Below are 16,216 nucleotides of genomic sequence, written 5' to 3' on the forward strand. Positions count from 1 at the left end.
GGTGCAATTCCTCCATTTATGTCGCTGTGGAAACGAAATAGTCCTTAAATACTTGAAATATATTTCAAGTGAGTTATAATCCGGCGGCCAAATTGGAAAAAATCCGCAAAATATTCCCTTCCTCCGGTGCTTGACCCGTGACGTCACAGACCGGTAACCTTCGTCGGTACACAATGACTGGAGATCTGTTCAAATCGTAGCAAATATCGTGAGACATCGACGTTTGTTTGTGCTATCCGAGTGACCGCCACCATGAGTGGGCCAATCCCCTTCCTGGGTAGTAAAATTAGCCTGATATCGAAATCGGAAATCCGCTATGAAGGGATTTTATACACGATCGACGCTCAGGAGTCGATTATCGCTTTGGCCAAGGGTGAGTTTTGTTTGTTTACAAGACGCTGAGGAGCCAAGTGTCAAAAGGGGGGTGGGGGAAAGCCGCCCTCCGTCGCACACTGATGTGGGTTTTCATTTTGGATATTTGCGGGGAACGTGGCTTTTCAATATCCCTGCTTTTTTTTTTTTTGTAGTTTCGTCGCTCGTTTTATTTTTGGGCTTTTGCGATGTAGCCGCTCTCTCCCTCTCCCTCTCTCTCTCTCTCCCTCTCTCGGTTTTCCGAATGACGTCGGAACTCCGTCGACTCTGTTCTAACTGTAATTTATGCTCGGGTTAAGTTTTTATGCCATAGCAGACCTCCATAACCCGAATAAATCCTAAATAATGCTTCGTTTTATAGTTTCTTTGTCATTCTGGTAGGCATACGCTACGCTCGGACGGGAGCGCGGAGATAGGCCTAATCGAGTCTTAGCCCTATGCCGTAACTTCCCCGGCAGAGTATAGCCGAAGCAGCCGTGTTTTAAAGCAAATTTAACAAATATTTAATTTAACATAAAGGTCAGCCGTAGGAATTAAAATTTGTTTTGCAAATAGGCCTATTTAGTTGGGGGGGGGAAATATTTAGACCTAGGACTATTACGCCCCCTTCCTTGGGTTAGGCTAACTGCCAGTTCTCAAGATTAATAGGGTTTGGATTTTGGGGGGGTCATTGGGTTTGACCTGACCAGAGGGTTCTTTTTCTAACTTGTCCTTATTGAAGTGAATCAAAGCATAGGCCTATTACAGTAAAGTTAATTCATATTTACTTTCGGTGTCAACACCAGGTCCTATATGATCTGTACGATTTTTAACGCCCCAAAGTGTGGGTTTTTTTGTTTTTTTTTTCGTAGGCTACTTACAAGTTAGGCTAATAAGTGTAGCTACTAATTTTTTTTTTTTTTATGTAGGCCAGTTGTAAGTTAATATGTCTAGCTGCTAATTTTTTTTTTTTTTTTTTTTTTTAGCCTAGGCAAATTACAGGGTAATAGGTCCAGCTAATTTTTTTCTTTTTTTTTTTCTTTTACCTACGCTGTTTTTTTTTTTTTTTTTTTTTTTTTTCCTATGCTAATTCAAAGCTAATAGGCATAGCTGCTAATTTTTTTTTAAGTCCAATTACAAGTTAATATATTTAGCTGCTAATGGTTTATTTTAACCTCGGCAAATTACAAGGTAGTAGGTGTAGCTACCATGGTTTTTTTACCTATGCTTTTTTTTTTTTTTTACCTAGGCTATGCTAATTAAAAGTTAATAGGCCTGGCTACTAGATTTGTGGCTAAAGATGAACTAGCCTAGTTGTAATGAGCTTCTGTATAGGCTACATATGGTACACTATTCAAGAACAGTTATAATTAGTGGTTGGTTACTTGTGGTACCTTATTCAAGGAGTTCTGTAGTTAGCGTAAGTTTACGTATGGTATCACATTCAAGAATAGTTGTCATCTACTCACGGTACCATATTCAGGACAGTATAGTAGCATATACATGGTACCACATTATCGCATTCAAGAATAGTTGTCATCTACTCACGGTACCATATTCAGGACAGTATATTAGCATATACATGGTACCACGTTCAAGAACAGTTATTAGCATTTGCTTATGGTACCATATTCAGGACAGTTATTAGTGTATACTTATGGTACCATGTTCAAGAACAGTTATTAGCGTCTATCGTACTTATGGTACCATATTCAGAACAGTTATTACCATCCACTTATAGTACCATATTCAAGAACAGTAATCTACTTGTGGTACCATATTCAGACAGTTGTTAACATGTACTTATGGTACCACCTTCAAATCTACTTACGTTACCATATTCAGGAACTGTTGTTAGCATCTACTCATTGTACCATATTCAGAACAGTTAATAGCATCTACTTACAGTACCATATTCAAGAACAGTTATTAGCATCTTACGGTACCATATTCAAGAACAGTTATTAGCATCTACTTACAGTACCATATTCAAGAACAGTTATTAGCATCTTACAGTACCATATTCAAGAATAGTTATTATTATCTACTTATAGTACTATGTTCAAGAACAGTTAATAGCACCTATTTACAGTACCATATTCAAGAATGGTTATTAGCATCTACTTACAGTACCATATTCAAGAATAGTTATTAGCACCTACTTACAGTACCATATTCAAGGAAAGTTAATAGCATCTACAGTAAACCCCCCATATTTGTGGTCTCTCAATTTCGCGAACTCACCTATTCGTAGATTTCTCTGTGGAACATATGTGCATATTATTCGCAGAAAATTCGCCCTTTCGCGGTATTTTTCAGGGATTTACTCACTAATTACTGTATTTTCATATTTTCATGACGAAATACACATTTTGTGACATAACTATTAAAATACTCAGGCATAACCATTATTAGTTATGTTTGAACCATCAAGATAGGCAGTTCTAAGTGTTTTTAGAGGGGTTTTAAGTATTCACGGAATTTAGCTATTCATGGGGAATGGTGTACGCATCACCCGCGAATATGGGGGTTTTACTGTACTTACAATACCATTTTCAAGAATAGTTAATAGCATCTACTTTCAGTACTTTGTTCAAGAACAGTTAATAGCATCTACTTACAGTACGATATTCAAGAACAGTTAATAGCATTTACTTGTACCATACTCAGAACAGTTATTAGCATTTACTTGTGGTACCATATTCAGAACAGTTTTTACCATTTATTTGTTATACTATATATAAGGATGATAATGCACTAGAGTGCAACTGTTAGTCAAACTAGGGGCCAAAACCATGACAGAATGTCAATGAAGTAGAAAACTTTGGAATATTTCTTGAATTTAAACACTGAGATTTCTCCATTATTATACAGTCGACCCCCAGTATTGAGAGGGCGGGGATGCGTACCACTACCCCCGCGAACAGCTAAAATCCGTGAATAATTAAAACACCTCGAAAAATGCTATAACTGCCTATTTTGATAGTTCAAAATACCAAAAAACCCTCTAAAAATGCTTATACCTGAATGTTTAATAGTTTTATCACGAAGTGCATACAGTCACGAAGATATGACAATAGAGTAACTTGTGAATATTTCTGTATGAAAAATACCGCCAATAGGCGAATTTTCCGCGAAAGTGTACAGCATATGTCCCACAGAGAAATGCGCGAAATGGTGAAGCCGCAAATCTGGAACTGCAAATAGGTGTGTGTCCACTGTAGTTATATTCTGACAGTGTAGGCTGATGGGGTACTGGTGGATTTTTGTTGAATAGGCAAATGAGTTGGCAAACAGCATTTTAGAGTAAAGGGAAATGCAACCAAAATTTTAGAATTGTTAGTAAGCATTTGTGACAGTTTATTACTTTTACTAAGGTAGAAAGGATATTTTATCTTACACATTACTGTGTGGAAAGCACAGTGGTAAATGTAAAGGAGACAGCTGTACAGAGGAAGTTATAAATGTGACTTTTTGCTTCAATACAGAAAGGGGTGTATGTAATGCAGTACAGGTGAGCTAATACTAAGAAATCTAGTCTTTTGTTTCTTATGTTCATCCCCAAAGGGCTGGTACTAGGATATTTATAGCAGACCCACTGGTGTGCCTTTTTCTTTTCAGTACCAGCTCTTCAGGGATGAAAGGAAAAACAAAATGAAAATTATTTTCCCATTATCTTGGCTATTATGATATCTAATCTTATCTGTCTGAAAATATCAGTCATGCAACTGTCTCCTTTTCGTTTGCCAGTACAGCAATATGCTCTAACATCAGATTAACAAATAAAATGTTTATACAGTATTAGTGACCTCCAAAGAAGTTACACTGAATGCCAGCATGATTAAAAAAATGAATGCTAGGTACCAGTCAACATAATGGGTAATAGTCTAAGTTAAGGGTTGGGAGATGGGTTTTTTTTTAAGTCATGTATGGCATAAATGTTTCTCCGCAGAAAACCCTTGGATTGTTGGGAAGTGAGCCTATACTGTACCAGGTTTTCTATGGGCTTTAATACCAGCATAGTCCATCTTTGGTGTAGGCTATTAGGTCTAGGCCTAGCATACTTTATTATATAGCTTACCTATAGTTAAGTGACAGCAGCTATTTTCAGTGCTCAATATTGTACATCTATTGCCTAACTTTTTCTTATAGGAGTGTTTCCCAAAAGACTGGATGTTAAAAATGTTTGCAACAGAGTAATATGTTGAATAAAAAGTGCAAGAAGAAAATTATAGTTTTCTCCAGGAGAAACTATCATTCATTGGGTGTTCTAAGCCCATTCAAAGCAGACCAACTTCAGTTTAATTGGAGGTTCATAACCATAGGAATTAAATCACTGTGCCCAAGTCATTCACTTCTATGCATCTCATTGTATAGGTCTTGTAACCATATACTGTGGTAGGCCTACAGAAAGTGATGTATGGGAAATTCATGTACTGTATAAAATTACACCACCCTGTTGCAAGAATGTTTGTAGGTATAGTTTTAGTAAAATATTTTGTGAAGTTAGGATTTATATTTTCCTATTTATCACATAAATGGATAGTCATTTATATACACTGGTACTGGAGTGACTGATATCCATTTTAAGATAAATGTACAGCACAGTACTGTTCAATTTTAACAAACTACAGGACTCTATAGGTAGATAGCATGAATGTTCGGTCACTCGTAAAGTGGTATGCAGGTTTCACTATCAGAAATAGAATTGCTTGATTATAAATGTAATGCAGTACAGTATACTGGTGTAAAGTTGTCAGTTACTTCAGTCTGTGTTAAAAATGGGTAGAAAATACAGTATACTGTTGTGAAAAATTACAACACAAACATACAACATTCAACCGTTTCTTCTGAGCAAATTAACATTACAGTAATGGGATAAGGGTATGGTGACGTAAGCATACAATGCACATGTTCTGAGACTTCCTCGTCCTTGCGTTTTGGTGGCAGAACTGTTGACGTACAACTGATTTTTTTTTTTTTTTTTTTTTTTTTAAGATGTTGAAGGTGCAGGAGCTTGAAACTGACATGGTGAAATACCACACCAAATATTGAATTATTTGTACGTGCCGCATTAAATTGGTTACATATTTGTAAGTAAATCTAGGTGAATGTATTTTAGTCCGTAAATGAACGTAGCATTAACAAAGTCAGAGGCACAGTTACCTAACCAAGTGTTACAGTACTTGCCTGAGCATAGGAATTGATGTCCTGGAGAATTATCCATTAGAGACAATAAAGAAGCCACATGAGATTTTTGGCATTATTGAACCAGTGAATCGTCAAATAAGTTTACTGTAAATTGATTTGCTGTACATTAGTTCCTAAATAAGGAGTCTTAAGGTTATGGTTGAAAAAAAGCAGTGCAGTCAGTTTGTCGTGTCTAAAAATAAGCTTGCACTTCTGCCTCAATCAAGCTGGCTTGTCCCAGAGGTAACAGAAATAATGTATAACTACTTTATAACTTTTCTTATTTGTTTTATTTTTCAGTGTACTCATCTAATTTTGCCATTAAAAATGCCTTAATGTATGTCAAAAGAATGTTCTTGTTCGTTATTAGATATATATAAATTGACTTCATCCTTACACTGTAACAGCATCCACATTGCTACTTTTACACTAACACTGTACAGTATATATACACATTTAATTCTTTGCTGTCACCTATGTTACCTCTTCAGAGACTAAAGACATCCTATAAGCAACTTAAATTGTACTATTACTGTACATGTACAGTATATCTAATATAATTATACATGATTATGAGAATGTAAAAAAAAAAATTGAGAAAAAAAAATGTACTGTACACTGTATTATACCTTCCTGGTGGGTGACTTAAATGTGCCTTATCATGAACAGTTAACATAATGCCATCAGACTCAAGCTAAGATTACAAGCTATGGCAGCAGTCTCTTCACCATTTTGTCTTATTTTATTGTAGCCACCGTAAGTTATAATGGAATAGTATTGCGTATGGTAATATGGCACCACAACTTACTCTGGAGCCATGGGAGTAATTATTATACATTCATTGCAAACAAGACACTGCAATTAAAATGGATGCGAGCACTCGTATTGATTCTTTACCAAGAATTAGCAACATTATGCACTTGCTTTAACTACAACAATGATTTTTATATTTTAAGTGTGTAAATGCTTTACTGGGTATGCATAATACTGTACAAGTATGTTATGTTTTAACTTTAATTTTTAGGTGAAATGGCACTTAATTGATCTTTTGTATTTTGGTTTATGGTTGATGGTTAAACACATGAACTATGTTAGAACAGCTGTATGGTATACTGGATAGCTAACAGTCTTGTGAATGACTGTATTTGTACCATTCGTAAGCTTTTTAAATGATTTTATATTCAAATTACAATAATGTATGTTTAGTTTTAACATTTATAGTAATGTGGTTTGATTTATTTCTGTATATTTATGGCATTTTACATTTGTTGCTGACTGATGAAACAATGCATAACCGATGTAGGTAGATTGATTTTCATTTTTTAATAACTCACCAAGTTGAAAATGCCAGAACTTTAAATGATGTAGATGTAGGTAGTACAGTACTTTGTTTCCATAGATTTTTCATTGCTCATTCCTCTCTTCCATCTTTTGAAAATCTAAGAGCTCTCCATCTGATGTCTCTAGCAACAGCTCATTTACATAAAACAATTGCACTGAGCCTCCTTGCTGGTATTTTTAGCTTCATCCATTATTGCAATAAACTTTGAAGGACACTGCTTTTCATCCATGGACTCAAGCTCATCTTAAAATTTTGTATTTGTCCAGGAGCATTTTGGTATATTTTTATGGTAATAGTCTGCTTCGGTAATGCCACTTGAAAGTACAGTACACCTTTTCTTTTATATTTTCTTTATATTTTCACGTATGGTCGGCAAATTTAAATCTGGTTTGCCAGGTACTTCAAATACATTTTAACTTTATAGGTTTTCAAATTTTTAGGTGCTAAAGGACTTGACATTTTTATTTTCAGTCCGATCATTTGGCACGGAGGATCGGCCAACAGAGATGCCAGTCCCAGCTCGGGATGAAGTCTATGAATACATTATCTTCAGAGGGACAGACATAAAAAAGATTGAAGTATGTGATACTCCAAAGCAGCCAACACTTCCAGGTGGCCTACACAATGATCCAGCAATTGTTCAGGTAAGGGGACGTGTGAACAAGAACTTATGTTAACAAATTTTACTTCTAGTTTCCATGGGTTTGGTCCTTTTTAAATGAAGTCAGTTTTAAAAATGGTCTTATACTTGAAAGCTCTTGGGGTTTTTTTTGTTTTTTTTTTAATACAATATTTGCACATTTGCATGATTTTTCTCCTTCAATAGCATTATCAAGCTAGGAATTGTCTACTTGTCATCTTTGTAAACTGTTTTTACCACTGTAGAATGATGTAGGAAATAAGTTTTAAAGATTAAGCATAAGTAGAATTCTCTATATTCCAGCACTCTGCTCCAACCGTTCCATCGTCCTTCCAAGCAGCGCCCTTCTCCCGTCAGTCTCTTGGCCCCATTGGAGGTGGGTTGGGTGGCATTTCATACGGTGCCTACGGACAGTCAATGACCCAGCAGGGATTACCTGGAACAGGTGGTTTCCAGATGGCCTCAACATCACAGCCCAGTGAGTTAAATACTGTGGCTGGTGGTAGTGGGGTGGGTAACCTCGATCAGCAGTCAAACACAGCCCCAGGGGGGCCAGTGCCTGCTCCAATAGGTGCCCCACCCCAGTCAGGTACTACTGCACTCCAGTCTGGTACTCCTGCACGCCATCAGGCAGGTAGGAACAAGTGCCATTTATGCATTCAAGCTTAGCTCTGACGAGGCTGCTGCTGTACTGGCTGCTTTTGATAGTTGCATCATGCCAGCTTAAATATGACTCACGTGTGCGACCTCATTTGGCATTTGTTCCTAGTAGTTCACTAGTGACGGTAGTAAGTTAGGTTGATAGTCGACACAATCCACTTAGAGCCTGTTAAGGCAGGCTGCTGGTGATTACTCCAGTTTTTAAAGGAAGCGACGGTTATTTTGGTAGGAATACTAGCAATGGTAGCTACTAGTAGTTCATGATTAGTGGCATGCATAGTAATTTTGAAAATAGTTCAGGAGTTTACCGACGTAGTTTTGAGTAGAGCACTATGTTGATTTCAACATCTTGAGATTTTGTGTACTGTAGTAATTTTTGCATAGCTGAAAAAGTAACTATTTAGCCATTCAGGTTTCCCAAATATTTTACAATAGTATGGTAGTTATTAACTTCAATATCTCAAGATTAGAGTATGGTAAGTTAGATAATTTTTGGAGTTGAAATTTTGAATCTTTAAGAAAAGTATTGGTATCGCATGACGTAGTGTATATTAGGGGAAAAAATCAGTACTGTAATCCTTTAGAAGGCCAAAATTGAGAATAAACAGTATTTTGCATACAGTACATTTTCAGTAAGGTGGAGGCTTTGTTGATAGTGCTGTCATTTACAGGTTCCTGTACTCTGTTCCTTTAAAAACGATCACTTTTTAAGGTCAAGGCATTATGGTGTTGATACTGTGAGAGCCCATTTGCATGGGTTTTGACAGTGGGAAAGCACATGTTAATTGATTTAAAGAAAACCAAAATTCCAACTTGTAGATCAGTCCACCTAGCTAACAGGTGAAAGCTCCTGCCATCTGATTGGTCTGACAGTATTAAGCTTAAGGAGTGATGCAAAGTGGACTTCTTAACCTGAGGAGTCATGGTGAAACTTGTTCCAGTCCACAATCTTGGTAAACTGAAAGAATGGAATCCTTTGTTCTAGTGATTGGGTTAGAGTTTGGTATACTGAGGATTTTGATCATAATCCATCAGATATTCCGAGGAGTTTGGGGGATCAACATTAGTTAACACGTCTGTACCTCGTCTTTTGATAAAGCTTCGTAATACCAAGTCATTGAAATCTTATCTATGCTTTGTGTGGTTTGATGATTTCAACTTCCTCAGCAATTGGTCATATTGTAATTTTTTCATAATGTATAGTTTATATACTTCTCTTTGAAGAGTCTTAGCTTAACTCACTGCCATGTTTATTCTTTTTCTGAAGGCTCATCGTTGCTGATAATTTCATAATCGAGCAAGTCATGGTAGTTTGCTATCTTTAATAAGAGTAAACTTATGCCTTGGACATTGAATTGTTTGACATTTTGAATGATATGCATACTCTTGGAAGATCTAGAGCCAGATTTTTCTTATGGCCAAGTTCATCGTGTTATATTTGTTGTTGTGAAGGGTTTTAACTGCTCTGATCATAGAGCCATGGACTCCTTAAAACCATACTACGATAACTTTTTTTTTTTTTTTTTTTTTTTTTTTTTTTTTTTTTTTTTTTGGAAATACTTGTTCTTCAGAATTTCCCTGATCGTTCTCAACCATAGCCTAATCGTTTTTATGGAAACCAAGAAATTTGGCATAAAATTATGTACTTTTCATGAAATTTGTTTTATTTAGATGTTAAGAAAAACTGTTGCAACCTAATTATTTTTCTTGAATTTCTCTTTGAAACTACCTAATCAGGGTGTTGGTTGAATTTTGTTCAGGGTCGATGGTTAGGCTCTCTCGACTGTGATAGGTAGTGCGTCAATAGTGGTAGGTTAGAATTTAAAATTCTTGTGTGGTATTAATAAGTACGTATTTGTAATGTTTACCAATATACCATTATGTGCTTTCTTTTGTTGTGGAAGAATATTGAGATTTGCCAGTTTCAACTCCCAAAATATTTTTAGTGTTCTTGCTACAGTTCTTCATTTTTGTATCAGACTCGGGTTTGCAACTTCAGAAATGGATTCGGCCATGCTTTTATCGTGAAAGAATATTTTTTGCAAGTTTTACCGGTGGTCTGTAGAAAGATATAAATTGTATAACAATTTAATTTAAACACCTTTGCTAATTATTTCACATTTTCCACTTATCACATTTTCCACTTATCCACTTATCCCAGACAAATTATCCACAGAAGTATGTAGAGGAGGTTAGGTTTTGGTGGAAATGGTAAAGGGTGAAAAAAAAGTCAAGTCTGGTGACCCCTGGTGAATGTATGGTTGTGGAAAGTTGACCATAACTGCGAAATCACTAGTGCCTAGTTATAATAATAATTAAACAGGTAATGAAGGAGGAATGTGTTTTAGACTGTTGTTATATTCTAGGGAGAAGTATGTCACAAATCAAGGCTCAGGCTTGTTTGAAAGTATGTCTTCTTGAACGATAGAAATAAGGCAGAGGCCAAGTTGTAGATTAGACAGTGGGGGAACGAGACCTGGAAAAATACAGCAGCACAGCTTAATACCTGAAGGAGTGCAAGCTTACAGTGCTACACAAGACACACTGTAACTTAGTATGCTGCACAAGTCACAGTATGCACGTTAAATGGTTGAAGTTTCATTTGATATTCTTAAGTGGTGATGTATAGCATTAGAAAGCCATGTGTGTAGGCTTACTGATGAAATGAAAGCTCTACATGGATGCATCAGTAATTCATTGTCAAGTGTGTAGAGCTGATGATATTGCATAAATCTGATAATGGTAAAGTGATTTAATTCCTACATTTTTTATACATTTCAGTAGAAATCAAGTAATTGTTGGAAATCCAGAACCGCTCAACTTTTGTCAATAAGTTTTTCGGCTTGGCCTTTTATATGTTTCGGGTTTTATCACTTAAATCTTAATGTAGCTAGTTTTGTAAGCAGTATTTAGATTGTTTGAACTGTAGATAAATAGATCACCAAGATAGTGAAAGACCAGCCGATATAAGGGACCATAGTGGTTGCTGCTTAGAGTTGAAAAGTGTGATTTAATTTTCTTAAATTTCAGAAATTATTGTTGGGTCACGTTCTTCTACCCCAACTGCCCGAAAGTCTCCTGTATCTGATGCGGGTGTCCAGGTTTCTCCGCCTCCAAGAGATGACAAAAAGAAATCGCCACAAGGGCAAAGACCAATGCAGCAGGAAGGGTAGGTTTAGTCTCTCTCTCTCTCTCTCTCTCTCTCTCTCTCTCTCTCTCTCTCTCTCTCTCTCTCTCTCTCTCTCTCTGAGCAGGATTCTTGGTAGTTTCTTTATATAATTGGGTAGCTTTTTCTAGGGGTTGGTGGTTAAGAAAATATTTGTATAAAATGTTAAAAATATGGTTTGGAGGTGTTTCTGTAGGAATCTTTTAAAAATTTTATTGCAGTAACTAAAATGGGTGTTTTTCAGTAATTAAGGCAATGAATTTACTAAACAGGAATTGTTGTTAATCAATTTTCTTATAACCTGTTATATAATGGCCTAAACCAGCCTTCATATCTGTTTTAAATGAGGAAACTGCTACCACAATCAATGTTTTCAGAGGAGGAGACATTGATCGCGGTATTTTAACTTGTGGAAGTCATGTTCTAGCTTTGTGAAAGCACCAGAGCTGAATTTGGTGAAATAAAAAAAATATGAATAAATAAGCCTGTGTTGCAGTTACGTGCTGTAAATGCTTACAATTTTCTTTTTTGTTATTATAGAGGACAGAGAAGCAGCAATCAAGTAGGATCCAACAGAAAGAATAGCCAGCCCCAACAACAGTCACAGCCAGTGCAGCATAATGCCAGCCAAAATCAGTATCATAACCATTATCCTTACCAGCATCATCCCATGCAGTACCAAGGCAGAGGTGGTGGGATGGGTCGTGGTCGTGGAACAAGAAGACCAACAGGTGCTAGAGGAAGGGGTCAGGCTTTCAACCAAGCGAACAGACAGAGACAGTTCCAGGATCAGCAGATCTTCGAACAAGAATATGATTTTGAACAAGCCAATGAGGAGTTTGAAGAATTGAGGAATCAGTTGTCCAAGACAAAGATAGTTGAGAATGGAGAGAAGAAAGACGATTCTGGGCATGAAACTGGCACTGGAGATGAATCCACCGAAGATCATGCAACCTTTTATGACAAGAGCAAATCTTTCTTTGACAGTATCTCCTGTGAAGCTATTGAACGAAGTAAAGGGTAAGATATAGTTGGATTTTTTATATGAACTGCATATGTTGTGGATTCGTTATATGATGTGCTTGAGGATTCAGGATGTGATGGTTAGAATCTCGTTACTTAGTTAATAGACTCTCGGAGGCTGCAATACTTGAAAGTATGAAGTTTTGAAGTTTGGTATTTTTCAGTTTTAATTTGGAATGTCAGGATGTAATGTTTAGTGACATATTGAATTAGAAGGAAAATGTGATCTCGATTGGTAGTACTTGGTGATTAGCCAGGTGCATCCCCTCAATTGTTGTCATATATTCATTTAGAATTAGAATACAATGAATACCGATTTTAAGCATTTAAGAGGAAGTTATGGGTAGTCAGTAGTAAGTATTTAGTTTTCTTTTTCATGAACAGATAATACAGTAGTAAACTGTTTAATCTTGAGGTAGTCCTCACTTCAGATACCACCCAAGTAAGTTTACTAGCAGAAGTTCAACAGTTACTCCAGTTTCTTTGTGGAACTTTGACCACAATATATTAGACGGTTTTAATCTTAATTGTGCCAGGATGGACCGTAACGTTTGTGATTGATTGCAGGAAAAGTCAACGTCCAGATTGGAGGCTTGAAAGAAAGATTAATGTAGAGACATTCGGTGTGAGCTCAGCAAGAAGAGGCTACTTTCCAAGAGGAAGAGGGGGCTATTTTCGAGGTGGATACCGTAATTATAACTACAACCAAGGATATTACAGGTTAGTCATATGTCAGAAATGAACACCACTAAGTTTTGTAGAATTCCTTTGAAGTTTATGCTAATGAGGTTTGATATTGTATGGTTTTATTATGGGGAGTGGCAGTTTTATACTATAAAGATTTAATGTGTGTTTGTATTATAGGGGGGGTGGTGGAGGCAGTGGCAGTACTGGTTACCGCGGAGGAAGAGGTGCATCCAGAGGAGGTGTAAACGGAGTGTCACAACGAGGAGGGGCAGTCAGGAATTCGACCCCAACGAAGTAGTTGTAAATAGAAAGCTGCACCAAAACATAATCTAAATTAATTTTTTATTTTTTAGTTTTTAAGGATTCATTGAAAGAAAAGATTAATTTGCTTCTTTAAAAGGATATAATCAAAGCTTCAATGATAATAGCAATTGGACATTTTCTTAAGGGAATTTGGTAACTACTTAGTACATTTAATGCAGCAGTTTAACACAGGTGCAGTATTATTGATGAAGTCGGAAGTTCTAAAGTGTTAGAATTATGCAAGTAAGCTCTTTTTGTTGTAAAGGAACCTCTAGTTTTTTTTCTTTGGAAGAGGAAATACAAATTGAGATTTTATTTATGGATGTTGTGCAAAAAGATGTGGATATGGTATCTGGAGTCAGATATTGTACAGTTTGATCAAAGAATTTAAAATGGAAACTTGTCCCTGTTCAATTTGGAGAGAAGTGACTGTAATGGAGGGTTTAGGATTGATAATGGAAACGGAATATGTTGGCATATAACAAGGGGTGTGGACCAGATAGAGTTTGGAAATGGGAAAGAGATGATGTATATATTGGAGGCAGTGAACAGGAATGTTTCAATTTTTTTTTTTAAATAGAGCAATGAGCACTTTCATTATATTGAGGTACAAGAACCTTCATCAGTCCATCCAAGGGCTGTGGAGAGTAGAGGAAGCCCATCAGATTACAGTTCCTTTTATTTTGTATGGAATATGGTTTGTAAAACATAAAATGTACAAATACTTGTAACCTGGTGTATGGAAACTGATAGTGCTTCATGAAGCTCTGCAGCCTGCCACCAAGTTAATGGAATGTTGTAACAGTATTTATGTCAGGGGGTGGGAAGATTAACAGTATTTTATTCATGCTACACTTCGATAAAATGACTGCAGGCGTTTTAACAGTAAACCCCTTCTTTTGATATGGGCAGGCAGCGATTGCTCCAGGATGAGATGAAATTGAATCATTCGTATGTGGTTAAAAATTGAGTGTAGCTCATTTCAAGGCTTTAAATTCATTGTGGTTTGCAGTTTCTGTGAACACAGTTACTGTCCCTGGTTTTCATTGGTCAAGCATCTGGCAGCATTGGATTAATTCTACAGGGATAGATATTGGACATCCCACCTAAGTCCAAAGGTTTTGTGGTTATCACCTTCCACAGAAAAAGAAGTGCTTTGAACATCTATTTTTACAATAAACAGGAAAGCACCAGACTTGGGTTTTTTTGCCTCCTAAGGTATGAAGAAATTTATTTGTATTCACGAAGTGTTGGTTGGTATAGTAGCTCATAAAAATATTACCGAAAAAGTTGAAGATACCTGCCATAAGGTGAGATGGATATTATAGCATAAAAAATGCTGGGTTGAACATTGTATTGATGTTATTTGATATGACATAATTTCATTTATCCTTTGTTTTAAAGATTAGCCCATAAAATTATTACTGAACAAGTTGATACCTGTCACAAGATGAATGATATTATAGCATAAAAAGTCCTAGGCTGAACAATTTAGCGAGGTTATTTGACATGACTAAAATAATTTCATTTATCCTTGGTTTGAAAGTCTTGAGTGTCACAAACCCATGTCATAGGTCTACATCAGTATGGAACTTCAAATAAGTAATGCTAATTGAAAGTATTCATGAATAATGCAGAATGTAGTCTTACAGTAAATATGTTATAGTAGGTTGCTACTAGGAAATGTCACCATTACCATTTGTTCTCTTGGATTTTCAAAATGGAAAGAGGTTCTAAGTGAATGGAGATTTAGACAAGTAACAAGTGGACCACAAGATTTACAAAGCTTGCTTAATAATGCATCGTTTAATAGGAGGTGGAAGTTGTAAATGTAAGGAAATCTGACTCCAGGCAAAAGTATGTATGTATCGGTATGAAGTAATGCAAGTTAATGAAGTCTTAGAGATAATTTGAGTGAGAGATTAGAGTTGGCTTGATGTTCTTCAGACCACCTCAGGGTATCATGTGAAAGCATGAACTTTGCATCAGTTGGTGCTGTGTAAGTTGGGTGACTGACCTACTTTGATGAGAACTAGGACACTGAAGAATCATGAAAGTAAGCTTGGTTATGACAGCACTAGAACTTCAGAGGCCCTCCATTGTACAGCATTGGATGCTATTACAGTATGATAACCAGTATCAGACTGGAGGGACAAAGGCAATAAAACTACCTGTTTGGTATGCTTCCAGTGGCATGTTTCTTCAGATGTAGTCTTGGGGTTTAATTTGTAATGATGTTTGGTTGGATATCGCATCTTACAGCCTCATAGCTGATCCAGCTGGATCTGCCCAGCCCAAAGTGTGGAGACCTATTGGCATTGTGAACTGGAGATAGGCAAGAGCCAGCTATCTTCTCTGTTGGGATGCTGCCCGTGTGGTGTAGCTCATATTCCTGTTGGCCCTAAATGGGAGTGGCGCTGTCAGTCCACTTCAAATAGTGCACATAAGTCTTTACCAGATGGTTGCAGCATCCTTTTGCCCCCCCAGCTGCTCACTTTTTAACCTTTTAATGGTTATCCTTTGGCCATGGAGGGCTGGGGTGGTAACATCTGAAGTTGCATTCTTGATTAATATTATACAACTCTTCATTGATTCAATGCTTGAACTGTAGACATTGAATTCCTGCAACCATTGTTGGACAGCAAAGTTGGTTGTTCAGTTTCCCTATGGTGGAGAAGTTCTGGAAGAACTAAAATTAATTCGGTCAATTGTATTGTATGTACACAAAGTTCCTTAGTGTTAAGCATGATGAAAAAGAGGGTTTTAACATAGGCACAGTTTTACTGGCATTCCCTAAGATAGAGGCATTTGTTAGGACATATTGAGGTTATCACTAAAGGTGATCAAGGATTTA

The 16,216-nt window shown here is 36.6% G+C and overlaps 1 protein-coding gene across 5 annotated transcripts; it reads left to right on the top strand.

Moving 5' to 3' along the window:
* The first annotated feature begins 237 nt into the window (after positions 1 to 237).
* tral (trailer hitch) lies at positions 238 to 14,555 on the top strand. 5 transcript variants are annotated; one of them, XM_067110735.1, is made up of 7 exons: positions 238 to 373; positions 7,355 to 7,527; positions 7,827 to 8,157; positions 11,214 to 11,352; positions 11,890 to 12,369; positions 12,940 to 13,092; positions 13,237 to 14,555. In XM_067110735.1, the coding sequence occupies exons 1-7, from the start codon at positions 253 to 255 to the stop codon at positions 13,355 to 13,357; spliced, it is 1,518 nt and encodes a 505-aa protein (XP_066966836.1). In that variant the 5' UTR covers positions 238 to 252; the 3' UTR covers positions 13,358 to 14,555. The 5 variants fall into 5 exon arrangements, with proteins under 5 accessions (XP_066966836.1, XP_066966837.1, XP_066966838.1 ...); XM_067110736.1 differs by having other exon boundaries at positions 7,827 to 8,112; XM_067110737.1 differs by having other exon boundaries at positions 7,827 to 8,001.
* The last annotated feature ends 1,661 nt before the right edge of the window (positions 14,556 to 16,216 follow it).

Source organism: Macrobrachium rosenbergii, chromosome 10, assembly GCF_040412425.1.
Source record: "Macrobrachium rosenbergii isolate ZJJX-2024 chromosome 10, ASM4041242v1, whole genome shotgun sequence".
Classification (NCBI taxonomy): Eukaryota; Metazoa; Arthropoda; class Malacostraca; order Decapoda; family Palaemonidae; genus Macrobrachium; species Macrobrachium rosenbergii.